This window comes from Lathamus discolor, chromosome 1 (assembly GCF_037157495.1).
Source record: "Lathamus discolor isolate bLatDis1 chromosome 1, bLatDis1.hap1, whole genome shotgun sequence".
NCBI classification, from domain to species: domain Eukaryota; kingdom Metazoa; phylum Chordata; class Aves; order Psittaciformes; family Psittacidae; genus Lathamus; species Lathamus discolor.
In genome coordinates, this window is record NC_088884.1 from 161837441 (window position 1) to 161854428 (window position 16988).

General features: G+C 38.7%; 1 protein-coding gene across 14 annotated transcripts in view; it reads right to left on the bottom strand.

The window, feature by feature from the left end:
• CTNNA2 (catenin alpha 2) overlaps positions 1-16988 on the bottom strand; it is a 510177-nt gene that overhangs the window by 444097 nt on the left and 49092 nt on the right. For 11 of the 14 annotated variants that reach the window (XM_065661849.1, XM_065661812.1, XM_065661864.1 and 8 more), the window contains exon 1: positions 999-1133. The exons of 2 other annotated variants lie outside the window; for them this stretch is intronic. In XM_065661849.1, coding sequence (XP_065517921.1) covers positions 999-1047 — 49 coding nt within the window. In that variant the 5' untranslated portion in view covers positions 1048-1133. Of the gene's footprint in view, positions 1-657; positions 736-998; positions 1134-16988 lie in introns of those variants that run through there. One more of the 14 variants, XM_065661821.1, reaches the window with a different exon arrangement.

Consider the following 16988-nt stretch of genomic DNA (forward strand, 5'->3'; position numbering starts at 1 on the left):
TTGACTAATTGCTGTAACTCACAATTTTTTTACCAGGCTAGGAAGTCTATGCAAAAGTCATTCACAGTCTGCAAAAGCTTTTCTCCGTGTTACTAGCAGACAACTTAAAACACTTGCTCAAGAAAAGAGGCGTATCAGAACTTCCTAATCAATGTATTTATAAATCACATATAAAACCAGCCCTCAGCCTCCTCGCCTTTGCAAACATTTGGTAGCAGGATCATCTGATAATATCTAGTGTGTGCCAAAACCGCTATCATTCAGTTTCCACTCTTCCGCAAAAAATCTGTAGGCTTTATGTTTGACAATGCTGAAAACGCCCATACATGTGATTAAAGAAAACCAAAAGACAGGTTCTAGTTGCTATAAGCATGGTTAATGTGGGAGATATCCTCATTTTTCCAACAGCTTGATCATCTTTCAGAACCTTTGTCATATAAACATAGTTTCTGGTCCAGCTGGTCTCTGTATTCAAAAAGTAAGTTTTAAATAGGCAATTCTTCTAGTCAATAATTTATGAGTTATAATGCTTTTAAATGTGTCAACCACAGTTTGATTCTAATAAGCACACTTTTCCTCACTATTAACATTGGCTCTGAAACAGATCTCTTATTAAACAAAGGTAGATTCAAAGCTGTAACATAATCCAAAACCTACCAAAGCAAACTAATTTCAGCGGATGGCAGTCACACATGTAACACAAAAGATAACCTGGATGATCAGTTGTTTCAATCAGAATACTGCCTCAGTTCCAACTTTTACTAAAAATATCCTTCAAAATCCAGTGTGAAGGGGCGAGCAACTCTTTCAACTGTAAAAAGGATGCACACAAGAAAACGCCTTATTAAAACCCTGTCAGAAACTCATTTGCAGGGAAACCTACCCCACAAAAGCAAGGAAGGAAAAACCAAAAGTCAAATTAGTGCATTTCCCTCAACGCTTCTCCAGCTGCTATCACAATAGCAATTTTAAATGACAAAAGACTAAAAAGAAATTACCTGCCCAAGCATATGCACACACATAGGTGGAATATCTTTTCTTTGCCATTTCCAGACAGCTCCCCAGACTGAGCAAGTCAACAAGGACTTCTCAGTTGGATGAGTCAAAGGATAAAGGAAAAGTTCCTAACCCTGTCTCATGACTATCTGACCAAGTACTCGCCAACCACAGCTTTAAGTACTTCACTGAAAATATAAATTGCTTCATAGTTTACACCTGGCTTTGGGTGTGCTTCACAACTTACACCTGTGAGGAAGAGAGCCTGTGTGAGCAGGGAATAATGGCAGCACCAATACTTCTCATATAAAGAGTATTATGATAGAAAATAGTAACAGCAATAAGTAAGAGATCTCCTTTCTTATTACCTTCTAGACTAGACAGATATCCACTATTTTCTTAAGTAGCTTAAAATTTGTTGCTTTCCCCTGAAGTTTCCCAATTATTATAATTTTTTTTAATGGCAGCATACTTGGAAAACAACCCATTCTTTCTTCAGAATGTGAAACTGGGTTTTCTCATCTGAGTTCCGCCCCCTGTAATTTAGAAACATACACTGATTGGTTTGGGGGTTAAGTCACATTGAATTAAAATTCACATGGTGTTTTTATGATCGCAGAGTTAAACAAACATTTTTTAGCAGAAAGTTTCAGTGAAACTTAATCTGTGTTGTTCACATATATTATTATCAACTGGCAGAGTGTGATTATCAAGTCTGCATTTAAAATCTGATATTACTAAATAAGGAAAGTATGTTAATAGCACTGTAATAATACTGCTAAAGAAGCACACTCATCCTTACAGTCCTAATCCTGACACTAGCTCCACACTTTTGCAATTACATATTTACTTAATTCTATTTCTTAGCTGTGCTTTTTCTTCACTGAGCGTGTGCCAAAATATGCCTGTCTTGTTTTAAGCTTTTTGGTTTTCCTAAGTACAGCAATACAAAAGTATCCCCACCCAGGCCAGTATGGTTCAATGTTAACATTTGTTTAGGCAATCTATTTTCAAAGCCTATCTTGTAAAGCAATTAAGCATTTACTTCAGTCAACAAATCATTGGATTCCTATACGAAAGTCAAATTCCATATTAGTGGAAATCTTTGTTGACACAACAATCACCAAAAATCTTACCCCACCACCCTGATCACACACCTTTCGCACACAGCAGAACTTTACTTTTAGGAGCCTTCTACAAAACCAACATATTCTGCACATGAAATTACTTGTTAGTCCATCACACTACACTGTGTTGTTTTCCTCTACGACAGATCCACTTTCCCTGCAACTTACACACATGTGCATTCTGATTGCCAAAAATTGCTCACAGGTGACAGTCCATCTCACTTCTACGCTGCAGCTTAACTTTACACAAGCAAAGGCAACATTTGCCAAAGCAAACTGATTAATATAACTATAAACCTTGCCAGCCTAGAACAGGCCCCCAGGTGTTAGTCCAGTTCACATCTGCAATGCAGAACACTGCAGAGATGGAAGACATGCTAAACATTTCATATTGAATAAAGTAGAAACCCATTCTACCCGATTCATAGCAGAACTGTAGGGTTAATCAGATGGCAATACTAGGCTGGCAATACTTTACTGCAATACTTGTACAATACTGCACAAGTCTGTACTTCTAACAGTTTATTTGCTACTGGAAGGTAAAAATTTAGATTCACAGATGAGAAAGAAAGATGTCCAGCAAGGTAGAAAGTAAGCTGAGGGGACGCAAAAGTGCCTCTTCAGTGGCAGCATACACACAGATGACTGTTTCAAGATGACTGAGAAACTGAACAACAGACAGTTTGTGCTTGCTTGGTTTGCATCCTTGTATTGATAACCATGTCAAAACAAACACCTCTCTACACAGACAGATTTATGTGAAGAATACAGAATTCCTTACAGCACAATGTAGAGATACAGATTCTACAGCTCTTGAGAGAGATGCAAAAAAATTCTGACTTCATGCATTTATGTGCTTCACTGGCAGCTAGAAGTCTAAATACATGAATGGTTACATCTTTAAGTATGCCTACAGAGTATAACAGCATGACATGGGAGATGCCCAGCCTGGCTCTGAATTCCCTCATAAGGGTACAGGGTAGGCTGGAGATCAGGACAAACTAGCTTGGGCATTAGAAGTACCAGCACTGCACACAGTCCTAGAAACCCACCATCTGGCTGATCTGGCTGGCAGAGAACTGCAGTAATACCTGGAAGTATATATAGCTGTGATTCTGCTCTTTCTTTATGTTAATCTGCAGCATTGAGCAATGCAGACATACCTTGAGATCTGACCTGAGCATTGTAAAGTACCCCTGCAAAAGCTTGATGCTCAAAGGAGCCTGGTTTCCAAGGCTATTCTCAATCTATCTGCCCATTCTCTGTTTCTACTAATAGGAGAGTACAAGCAGAAGAATGACTGCATAATAATTACAAAAAAGGGAAATAAAGGGAAAATGCTAAGAGGACAGAGACTAACAATGAGGACTAAAAGAGCAACAGAAAAGAGAATACAGAGCATCCCTTTCTACAGATAAAAGCACCTATCATTACTCAATGACAGCCTCCAGCAGATCAGTTGAAACAATCAGTTGATATGGGCAGTTCCCACCACCTTTCTTTAAAAAAAAAGGAGAAAGAAGAAAGGGGGGAAGGGAGAAAAAAAATGGAGCAAGATGTTTTGTAGGAATATCTGTCAGAATATCTGTCTCCACATGTTTAAACTGAAAGAGTTGATTTAGATCAAACATTAGGCAGGAGTTCTTCCCTGTGAGGGTGCTGAGGCGCTGGCACAGGGTACCCAGAGAAGCTGTGGCTGCCCCATCCCTGATAGTATTCAAGGCCAGGCTGGAGACAGGGTCTTGGAGCAAGCTGCTCTAGTGGAAGGTGTTCCTGCCCATGGCAGGGGTTGGAACTGGAGGAGCTTCAAGTCACTTCCAACTCAAACCATTCCATGATTCTGTGTTTGAACAAGGTTTTGACATACTTGCTTAGTTTGTTTCATATAAGACGCTTCTCTCTACTTTCCTAAAACTTAGGCAGGAAAAAAAAACAAGCCAAAATAAACCCTTAGGCCCCACTCCCAAGGTTAACCATGCAGAGAATTTTTAATTTGAGGTTTAAGCTCTCAACTTTCTTTTGGATTCACAGCCCTTTCCTATTCTGTGAACCCTCCACCTCCACGTTGGGCTCAGATTCTGGTCTGGCCTCAACAAAACAAAGTTCTTAAATGGAAGCAGCCCATTGGGCAAACTCAAGACTTGTAGCCAATAAAGCACCAAGTAAGGAGGAAAATGGCCTTGACAAGGGAAGGATTATCTTGGTAAGAAAGCCAGTGGGAAGGTGACCAGGGAGTGCCCTGACACAAAAAGAGGAAAGCTATAAAAAGGCAGTGGCTGAGTCATTCACACTTTTCAGTCACATTAACCAGCTCAAGTCTTGGAGGCAACTGCCTACACCAAGACCTGACTGAGCCAGGAGAGCAAATTGCCTTCAGAAATCAGAGGACACACGAAGAACTCACAGGGAACATACAAACTGCAGTGTAAGGGGTAGTGTAAGAGAAAGGTTCCACCTACACCAACCTCCTCGACCTGCTGCTGCTTCTGCTTTAAATAAAAAGAGTCATAATACATTTCAAAATTGTGTGCAAAGCCTGTGGATTTAATGTTCAAATTGCTTTACATATGTCGTGGTTTAAGCCCAGCTGTAAATCAGAACCAAGCAGTCTCTCTCTCATCCCCCACCCCCCACCTTGCTCCCAAGGGGATGGGAAGGAGAATCAAAAGAATGTAAACCCCATGGGCTGAGATAAGAACAGTCCAGTAATTAAGGGGTAACACAAACCACTACTGCTACCACCAATGATAATAATGATAAGGGAAATAACAAGGGAAGAGAATACAACACCTCAACACCCGCTGACAGATACCCAGCCCGACCAAGCAGTGAACTCTACCTTCCGGGTAACTGCCCCCAGTTTACATCTGAGCATGACGTGCTGTGGTATGGAATACCTCTTTGGTCAGTTTGGGTCAGGTGTCCTGTCTCTGCTTCCTCCCAGCTTCCCCTCCTCCCTGGCAGAGCATGAGACTCACAAAGTCCTTGGTCAGACCAAACATTTGAGCAGCAACTAAAAAAATCGGTGTTATCAGCACTGTTCACAGGCTGAAAGTCAAAAACACAGCGTTGCACCAGCTACTAAGAAGGAGAAAAAATGACTCTTACTGCTGGACCCAGGACAATATAGCACACATTATTGGCTTGCTAATCCAATATGGATTAGAAATATTCTAGTTTAAAGGCTCACACATCTACAGTCCCCAGTAGGCCCTTTCTAAACCTCCGAAAAAGGTTTCAACAAACTGCAATTTGAATCTGAGGACACGGGGACAAGAAGCTGGACTATGAATTCAACCCTCAGGTTCACTACATAGAAGATCCTCAGTCTATGAGCATGTTAGATACAACACCCAATTCTTAAAACACCTAAAAATCTAATGGTTGGTTCTCCATAAATAACTTTGTGATATGAGGAGGACTATCCATCCCTAGGAAGGGTGAAAAATAGGGAGATGTAGTGATGGGACGAGGGGTAATGGGTTTAAACTGGAACAGGGTAAGTTCAGATTAGATATAAGGAAGAAGCTCTTTACTGTGAGGGTGGTGAGGCACTGGCACAGGTTGCCCAAAGAAGTGGTAAATGCTTCACCCCTGGCGGAGTTCAAGCCCAGGCTGGACAGAGCCTTGGGCGACTTGGTCTAGGGTGAGGTGTTCCTGCCCATGGCAGGGGGTTGGAACTGGATGATCTTAAGGCCCTTTTCAACCCAAACCATTCTATGATTCTATATGTTTGCCCTAATATATATTAGAACTGCTTGATGTGAAACAGTTCTACTGTTTTACTCCAAGATCTTTAAGCAATTAAAGTGTTTGAAAACTGTTTTAAACAGCCATACATAAAATATATTCAATAAATTATCTTGCATTACTCATAAGAAGATGCCTTTTTCCACTAAAGAACTTTTGCAGTCAAAGCAGGAGACTTTCCTAAAATGCTCAGTGAAACAATTTTTTTAGGAATCTATCCCACAAGGGAGCCCAAGCCCCAGCAAAAGATTGCCAAGTCACTTCTGTGCAACCAAAGACTTTTCCACAAACCGCTCTGTATTCACACAGCTCTAATAAAAAGTCTTCTCACAGAGTTCTGGATGTGATCAAAGCCGCTGAGCTCACTGCTGCTGGGATGCTGGTTCATGCAGGGTCACACTGCAAGCCCAGGAAAACCAAATTATTTTAAATCAGGTCCTTGGTGCAGATCCTTTGCTCTGCATTCTCCTTCCAACATATTTCCCCCCAAATGACAGCAAATTTCTGCATACAGCAAAGCAATACATGCATGAGGGGTTTATTAGACTAGCTACGACCAGTTTATATAAATGACACTCCTTTTTTAGTAGTAAAACCATATCTTTTATGCACATTTTTCAAGTTCTGTTCCTTCTTATGGAAATATTAATCACACATCTGGCAGGGGACAAGGTGGGGGGAAGTGGAAATAAACTTTTGGTCTCTAAATCTATTTAACCTCTTGTTATTCACTGTATTAACTGGCATTAGTTAAACCTTACATTTTACAAGAGCGAAGAAGTATTAAGCATCTTCGGTTTAAAGCAAATGTACATTTGCTTCCCTTACAACACGGAATTTGCAGCTCAAATTCCAACCGTTTTTCAAAACAAAGTTCCTGACCTTGGCTCTAACCAGGACTTGGCACACTTTTGCTTCTGCATGCAGGAGGGGTCATCCTTTCACTAAAAGTACCCTATTTGCAATTCCTCATACTTGGAAACTCTGATTAACCTTACTTTTGTATTTCCCTGCAGCTTTTCTTGAGTTCTTTGAAAGACAACTCTATTCCACAAGATCAATCATTGCTACCTGCAGATGAAACAATTTACATGTTTTCCTGTGGAGAGTCAAAGCTTCAGTGGGTTTTGTGCTGGTTTTTCTTTGGTTCCTTTTTATGAAGACTATTTCCCTGCTAGTTTTATTACCATACCAATGCTGCTACTATAATCTCTATGCATCTTTCTCCTTCATTAAGTTTTAAATTATCTAACTCTTAATTCGTCTAATGAAGAGGGTTTTGCTCTTGTTTCTACAGATGCAACACTATTTTCCTGCACCGAACAAAATCTTTTAGTTATCTGAGCTATAAATACAACCAGCCCAAAGCTTGTACAATTTCACTGTGACATACTAGATGACAACAGTCTACCCTTGCCGTTGTAAAGTCCACAAGCTTCCACACTATGGAGGAGCTGTTCCATTTCCCAGTTCCATAATTAACACAGTAAACCGAACTGTTTTCAAACAAAGCCCCGTGGGAACACAGTTGACATTTTCCTTGGCAATTAATATGAAGGGTCATTAATAACCTTACTGAACATTCCCACCAGCTTCTAGAGGCACACATTGTCTTGCTGCTGGTATCTGCGTTTGTCAATCTGTTCATCAATTGCCTCTGAGAAATTCCTATAAATCTTAGCAAAAAATTGTCATTTAACCTTGTGCTCCTGAAATTTGCTCTTCCTCTAAACACTTTAAAGAAACTTGCTCTGTCCTTAGTAAACCCATTCAGAACAGGACTCCTACTCTGATAGAAGCTACATGTACCATTCCAGAATTATTTACCACTGTTCCACTAACCCCCAAAAACGACAGAGTAAAAGTCTGTAATGATGGAAATACATTTTAAGAGTAAAAAGTAAGTTGCTTAATTCTGATTCAGCTCTTACTACTGAAATTTTTCCTGATGTTATTCTTATGCTGATGAATGTTTTAAATAAAGGAAAACACATAGGCAGCCTTCCAGCACATGAAGGGGGCCTACAAGGATGCTGGAGAGGGACCCTTCATCATGGACTGTAGCAACAGGACAAGGGGTACTGGGTTCAAACTTAAATAGGGGAGATTTAGGTTACATATAAGCAAGAAATTCTTTACTGTGAGCATGCTGAGGCGCTGGCACAGGGTGCCCAGAGAAGCTGTGGTTGCCTCATCCCCGGCAGTGTTCAAGGCCAGGCTGGACAGAGCTTAGAGCAAGCTGCTCTAGTGGAAGGTGTCCCTGCCCATGGCAGGGGGTTGGAACTGGATGAGCGTCAAAGTCCCTTCCAACACAAAGCAGTCTGGGATTCTATGATCCATGATGCTATCCAAAAACTTCTGACATTCCTAGTTGTGTGTTTGCAGGATTTGAAAACTTACTTTCATAAGTATGGAAACACTTGGAATTACATTAAATGTGCATAAGAAACAGATCACCATTATATTCTCAAATGAATTAATTTAATTAGAGATAATAAAGGTCTGTATTTCCCATTTGGAACAGTCCCTTGTTCAAAAAAGAAGAAATGCGGACAACCAGAGAACTCATACAATTCCTAATAAAAAAGGTGACATCCAAAGCCAGAACAATGCAGATGACATGCTTAATGAAAATAACTTAAACTAAAAAATACCTTTTGTCCTGAAACCTACACACAACTTTGGAGGAATGAAATTTCCCTTTAGAAAGACCAGACATCCTAACCCCTGTTATCTGTCTTTATTTTATTATAGATTTGGACTCATAGGATTTTTCCTTATTTTTCCTTAATATATAGAACACTGAAGGCATAGCAGAAAAATAGGGGAAAAAAATGGTGTGCTTTGCCTTAAAATTTGTAGACAGAATGATCCCAGAGTAAGGCTGACAAGTCAACATTAACCTCTCATGAAATAAAGGGAAAAGTAGGCACTTGAATCTGTTGATAAAGTGTTACACAGCTGTTACAAAATTACTGTTGCTATCATAGATTTATAGGTTTTCAATTAAGAGAACTTTAGAGATCATAGAAATAAAAAGCTTCTCATAACAGACTCCTCATTCCAGGCCAAGGTACAGTAAAATCCAGTGTGTGAAAGGTAAAATTAAACAAGTTCTTAATAGAAATAAACAGCTTTCAACATATTTTGAAATAGGGAAAATACTTACGGGGAACAATTCATAAGGTCCTCAGATGGATTTTCTACCACTGCTTATTTGAAATCCAGAACTTCACTGCCTCAGAGGTAAGGATTACTTTAAATAGGACTGGCTTCATTAAAAGATACAGTGCATGTTATGCAGGTGATTACACTAATCGCATCTCTTCCTTCCAGCACGCCGTTTCTGACAGCGAATGAAAACACACTGCTTCGTGTTCGGTAGAGGGAATGCTTGGTTCAATCAAAATATAAACCTATCACTGCATTGCACCTGAAGAACTTGCTACTTAAGTATGCTTAACAAGACATGAAAAAACCCTCAACAAAACAAAAGCAAAGGGATCTGGCTTCATTTTAGACAATTCTTCAAAGCCATGTGAACACACTGCAGGTCATTTTATGGTACCCAACAAATACCCATGTTTCCAGAGAAGCCGATTCACAAGCTCCAGCAAGAACTAAATTCAGCTTTGATCAAACTGAATTCCAAAACCCTTGAACTCTAGCAGTGAACACTACATATACAGCAGTACTTTCCATTAAGATAAGAAGCATATAGATTTAAGAGTTCCTGCTAATTACAACCGTGCCAGTGCAGGTCAGACAGGCCAGAGGTTTATGCTCCATGGCAACATAATTCATATGTTTGGAAAGCAACTGGAACTGACTGGTACTATCCATTATTTGTTTAAAATTAGCCATCAAATAAAGAAAATTATTTGATGTGAAGAATAAACACGTTGGGGTTGGTTTGTTTAATGTTTCTCCAGCTTTAGCTAAATGGATTACTTACAGAAGCAGGAGGTGGCAAAATAATCTAGTGACAGCTGATATTTACATTATCCATACGTAGCAGTAGCATAAAAAGTTAGTATCATTGTGTGTACCATTGTGTATAATTTCCTAACCATGCCACCATTTCAAAGTTTCTTATTTTGTATCTTACCAGGAAAAAAGTCAGTTTTCAGGAGAGCCAATTTATTTTCTTTGACTTACATCCATATCTTTAATAACTCTAGTGTATGCTGTCAGTCATCATAATGATGCATGAATGTTCTTGGGTTTTACTGAGGTCCTCACAGTAGAATTAAAGAAAAAGAAGGTAATTCAATAATAGCAAGTGTCATCATTGTTTTTCCTCATTGCACAGGCATGGAAAGTATCCAGTATCACCATGTGTCCCTGGCCGTGGTATGTTCAACCTTTAAGCCTAAGCAGTTCTTTGTTTTTAATATTGCATTCAAATATCTACTCAGTAGGTGATTCCCCTGCTCTCACTAATCCATAGCATCCTATCACTGGTTTCACTACCATGGACAAAGCACTCTAAGCTTGCACTTTGTGGCTATTTTGATGTTGTTGTTCAGTTGGTTTTTACTACACGTTTACAGCATTCTCTTGAAATTCCCTGTTCATCTTCACATAATTCCACTACGCCATACAATATGGGGTTTAATAATTCTTATCACTGCAGCTCCATCTTTCTAATGTCTGAAAGCAAACTAGATGTGGCGGCTTCTAGTCTCCTCAGCAACTCTACTAATGCTCTAGCTTGGAACATGATACCTAATGTATTGTTATCATATTTTTTTTGCTTTCTGTGCAGTACTCATAACTGAACATGTTTTTCCCCAGGTCATCCATGAAGGAACCAATCATCCCAAGGACAAATGACAATCCACTATTATAATTTCCCTATTCATACATCTTATGACTTATTCATTCCTTTCTGTCTGAAATGTAATTGTGTTGTCTTCTTAGCATTAATTCGGAGCCCAAACCAACATTACCTGTGACACCTACAGAACACAAATGGCCTTTCAATAATATTTTACTTTTCAAAAGCCCAAAATCATATTTTTTAAAAACACAATGATTTCCTCAGACTTGTGTTATTAACCAATATCTGAAATATGCAAAACAAAACTAAAACCATACAGGCAATTTTCTAGTTTTGGTCATTCAATTGTCATACACACGCTCTCTACACTAGCTATGGTCAGTCCATTGTCATGCACATAGACATTTCTCTACACTAGCTAGAACTTCTACAGTCACAGTTCCAGAAATCTTTTTAATATTAGCTCCTGATACCCATGGTACAAGCACGAGTGAACAAAAGACAGCTGCAATAAAATCAGCAGCCAGTCCAGAGTGCAACTGCTAACAGAGCAAGAGAATTTATCAGCTTCATCATTGAAACATTAGGCCCTGCATCAAGCACTACTTTGAGTCAGATTTACTTGTACCTTTTCTTTCATTTAAGCAAACCAAAAGTACTATGGGTGCTTTGAACTGGTAAAACCAGATTTTATTAGAACAGAGCTTGGCCAAAATAATAAAGAAAATTCAGAAAGAGATAATCAAAATTAAAGAGATTTCTGAACAATTGTATCTCCCTTCCACAGTGTCCTTTTGAGGTAAATCTTTTCCTTTAATCTTGCTCTTAGGTCTAGTATTTTGTGGAGGCTTGTTGGGTAGCAACCAACATATTTTACTATATCTTTGATAGCCTGAGAAAATCTATTTCCAACATTGTTATAACACATCTTCTTGAGTGTCTATTCATAACTTCTCTAAGAAGGCATCAGGTTTCCGGTAATGCTACAGATTCCACACTTGCTTCTGTATCTCACGCTGCCTTCCTGATCCATCATACTCTTGTAATTCAAACACACTATGGATAGTCCAAGCTTTATTATTTTCCGTTCCTTTTAAGTCCTTTCCTCCTTCTCTTATGTTTCTGGCAACAAATTATCTGATCTCAGGACTAAAAACAATCTACTGAACTGCAAAACACCAACCAGCATAGACCAATCATATATAGATGTTTCTCCCTTTTTCCTTCCCTGCAACTAAACAAGAATCATGGTGCGGAATTGCTCTTCTTCATCTTCTTAAAATGACTACGAAAAAATAGATTAAATTTAACCCTGATAAATGCAAAGTAATAAAAACCAGGTAAAAGGACCAGGATCCTGATTACATACCTAACGTTAGACTCTGAATTGATTATTAATAGCCAGGAATGCAATCTGTGAATTATAATGGCTTTATGTAAATGCCAGCTTAACACAGAGTAACAGCCAAAAATAAAGTGAGGAATTATTCTGAAAGGGAAAGAGAACAAAACAGAAAACACCATTAAAAATCCATATCATGAATACTATTTGGCCATCACTTTTCTACGCAGAATACTGCAGAACTGAGAAATACAGCAGCAACAAGGATGATCAAGGGCTTCAAGGAACAACCAAATAGATCAAAAATCTTCATTATGCAGAATAAAAGACTGAGGGGGAATACAATATAGCCAACAAAACCTGATGGGTAAAGTGAAACAAGCTTTTGCTTTTGTCTTTTTCCATGACAAAAAAATGCCAAATGAAAAACCTACGCATTAAGTTATCAGCAAAGATTTTGGAACCTCTCATGATGGGGTACTAGGATGCTGGAAGTTTACATTAGCTCATAAATTAACTCAATACATTCATGAAAAGGAAAGAAAAGAGAAAAAAACCCGCAAAACAACACAAATCTAACAGATTGACATGAAGCCCCTGAACTGCAGGGTGTCAGAGGCTGGGACAGAAGCCTTGCTCTACACTTTTACCCTCAGGCATAAACTATTTCATCTCCTCATTAAAAGGAGTCTAAAGCTGTTGACACTGTGGCCTACTGTCTATTCTGGTATAAAGAGAAAGTCAAATCACTTGGAGACAATCTCTAGGAAGATAAGGAAACCTCAAGGGAATAAAAGATTGGGCCAACATTTTGGAGCGAGATATCTCTTCTTTCCTCTTCTTGTGTGAGATATATACCAGGGCACATCATGCCAAGCTATTACAGCAGGAATAGCTTTGCCTTGACAAAGCAGGCCAGGAATCCAGTAGATAGTGAGCGTAAGTAAACACAGAGATGACAGCTCCAATTTGCCTTTCAAACATGAGCACCACCATTTACTAAAAGAGGTACATAGAGGGAATAATTCAGCTTAGCACACAAGCACTCAAGAAAATGACTTCACATATCTACAACGTTGCTGGAAGTGAGGAATCTACTGAGAATGACAGGCACAGAGAACAACTCAAGTGCTGATCTCGTGGTAACATGGTTGTACTGCTTTCAATGCCTCTCACACTAAAAGAGTCAAGAGTGACTTGTGTTCAGATGACACAAAGAAGTTAAGAAGGACTGTTCAGATGACACTCTATGGGCTATGAGTGCCAATGGACAGAGAAAACACATCAGAGGCAACACGTATGTAGACCATGTAGATGTATACATGACCTGTTTATTAGGCAAAGTGATGACCCTTTTATCTTGTCTTGCCCATAGAGGTAATGTATGTCTCCTTCTCTCCCTTGTGCCTCACTTTATCGACAAAATATAAAGACCCCTTTTAGTCCACGTGAGGTTGATCAGCTGCTCACTGTCACTTTAGTTTGACAGTATAATGTCATATTCAATCAAATCTTCACTTTTTTTTCCCCGGTACTTCTTCCCTTCCCTAGTCCAGGCTTTTAAAGGACCTTCAATAGTTCACACATTCTCAAAGGAAGCAATATATATTTAAACCCTTTCTACTGCTTTTAATCCAGGATGATCTTGAACAATTACTTAACGGTAAGATAGTAGCTAATGAGAAAATTCTAAAGAAAGTGAACTCATTTCAAGGAATAGGATCCTATTTAACAGCATTTAATTAGTTGCTCAGACCACAGAAAGGAACTCAAACATTCATACCAGCAGTTAATTTTTTTAACATAAGGGCAAACTCTTCTGAAGCCAGATGTTGTTAAGAAACTACTTCCCTTTTGAAACTTTTCTTTCTCTCATTTGCGTATGTCACGGATGGAGAAGTACGCCACCACAATATCTGAAAATTATATAATAGCATCGTTTAATATATTCCTCAATGACACAGCAGGATCGAGTGCATCCTCAGCAAACCTGCAGATGACACCCAGCTGTGTGGTGCAGTTGATGCACCTGAGGGAAGGGATGGGATCCAGAGGGACCTGGACAAGCTCAAGAAGTGGGCTCATATAAAACTCATGAAAATTAACAAGGCCAAGTCTAAGGTCAGGGCAACCCCTCATAAAATAGAGGCTGGAAGAGAACTGATTGAGAGCAAGACTGAGGTGAAGGACTTGGGGCTAATGGCAGATGAAATGCTAGGGATAAGACAAGGGGGAATGGCTTTAACCTGCCAGAGGCAAGACTGAGATGAGATCTTAGGCAGAAGCTCTTCCCTGTGAGGGTGCTGAGGTGCCGACTGACACAGGGTGCCCAGAGAAGCTGTGGCTGCCCCATTCCTCGCAGTGTTCAGGGCCAGGTTGGATAAGGCTTGAAGCAACCTGCTCTAGTGGAACTTGTCTCTGCTTATTGCAGAGGTGTTAGACTAGATGACCTTTAAAGGTCCCTTCCAACCCGAACCATTCTATGTTTCTCTAATCTGATAAATCAAAGTAATTTGCCTTTTCATTATTAGCAAACGTATTAATTTCTTAATAATTTATTTTGTAAATTATTAATAATTTATAAAGTATCCATTTATTATTAAAGAAATAATTTGCTAATATCTTATTAGCAATAAATATTCCAATTAATGTCTTGATAACTCTTTATGTCTTTCATTTGTCATCTACTATAAAGTCAGCTCTGGACATTGCTTTTCTCCAAATACTAAATTAGTGCCAAATTAACCAAGCCAGTTTCTCTTTAATAAACTCTACAATATATGCCATTTTTTTCCTATAACTTAACTTTTAAATTAAATCTCCCAACACATATAATACACTAGAATCAAAAAGATATGAAGAAACTACTGTTCTCATTTTTCCAGCACAAAACCACCCTAGCATTGTTAAACACTCACAGTGGGGGAAAAATTAATAATCTCTGGGGTCATATTATGAAACCCTATCAAATTATCTCTAGCATTCCTGTTGCTATTTTCTTTCATTCTATTACAGCACTTACAAATTTAATTGCTAAGAAAAAATAGCTTCTGCAATGCCCAGATATCTCACCAACTCTAGCTTTGTCACAAAAAGGACTGCAGTATAAAATGCCAGAATTATTACAACAAAAGAAATCCATCCATTTCTTTTTATTTATCTCTTTTGTTGTATCTCCCTGAAGTTATCTCTAGTGACAGCATCTATGATATTAAAACTTTCCAAGCACAGTAGAATCAGAAATTTAAGGGGGTTTAATCCATTTTGTTCTTTATACTATACCATTAAAACCACTTCCTCAGCTTCCCCTAGAAGTTCATTGTGAATTTGAAATATTGAACTTTCAATAACTTGGAAATTTTCAGAATCACAGGATGGTTTGGGTTGGAAAGGACCTTGAGATCACCCAGTTCCAGCCCCCCTGCCATGGGCAGGGACACCTCCCGCTACATCATGTCGCCCAAGGCTCTGAACAATCTGGCCTTGAACACTGCCAGGGATGGAGCATTCACCACTTCTCTGAGCAATCTGTGTCAGTGCCTCACCACCCTTGCAGTAAACAACTTATTCCTTACATCTAACCTGAACTTCCCCTTTTTCAGTTTGAACCCATTACCCCTTGTCCTACCACTACAGTCCCTGATGAAGAGTCCCTCTCCAGCATCCTTGTAGACCCCCAGTTGTTGTTTAAGAGCTGGATATGCCTTTGGGAATATCACCACATCCTAAGGAAGCTTTTGGGCAAGGACTGGTAACCACTGATGCAGTTGTGGGAGAAAAAATTTGGTCTACATAATTTCACTACTTAATTGCAAGGAAGCAAAGTAAATTAAAATATTAACAAAAGATAAATCATTGCTACGTAAGCCTTTAAACGATAATGCTTCACAACAAAAAGCACATTTAGTCAAATCCATAAATGAATCTAACCTGTGAACACCTGGAAAATTCAGTGTATTACTGAATGATGCAAAATTATAATCCCAGAAATCAATCATTATCTTACCTATCTCTATATAGAAAAATTTCTTTACAGAAACTCAGGTTAGAAATCTGCAACTACGTGGGGAATTTAAGGTAGTATTGGTTAAAAAAATCAAATAATGGAAATAAGGTTTATGGGCCAGAGGTTTTTGCCAGGACTACCACAGGAATACACGTGTGCATCAAATTCAGTTAGACAACTCAACTTACTTATTCTTTTTTCCTATCAAAATAATAAGTAACAATTACAAAGAGGAAAAGCTTAACATTTTATTTCTATTGCCACTGAATTTCTACATTCCAAGCCTGAGTTCAACAAGATCGAATAATTCCATTATTGTTACTATCTCACATTATCACACATCTTGATAGAACTTATTTGGGAAGTGCTGGCATAATTTAGGACGTGTCCTAGTCTTGCCTCTCATTTGGACTCAGCTCAGGACAAAAAAAGCATTTGCCTCCAAGAGTATGATGGCCTAAAGGGAACTGACCTTCATCATTCATCACCACTTTTTATCATTATAATGTCACCTTTTGCAGTTTCTATACAATTCTCTTATTAATAGTTTGGATTCTAACTAAGAGGTAATAACATCTCTTACTAATAGTTTGGATTCTACCTATTTCATTTAGAAACACAATATTCACGCCTGAGAAAAAAGCATGAAATCAAGAGATTATTTTGTGCAACTAATTTTGATCCTGTCATCAGTGAGACAAGTGTCTAAGAGGGTAAAAATGACAATTCCTTAAGTGTTCTTGATGCAATCAACATCCTAATCACTGCTGCTGTGTCTTACTTTCATTTAGACTTATCTATCCATCATCCATAGTTCCATTCTCTTCAAATGCGTTAAGGGAATCTGTTTCATTTTGCCAGCAAGAAACAGGAATGAGAAGTAGCTCAGCTTACCCTGGCCAGATAAAAGCCATATCCTGTAAGGACCTTGCTACTTCTAATTCCATTAGAATAAGCTTAATTAATTTATATGTAACATTTTCA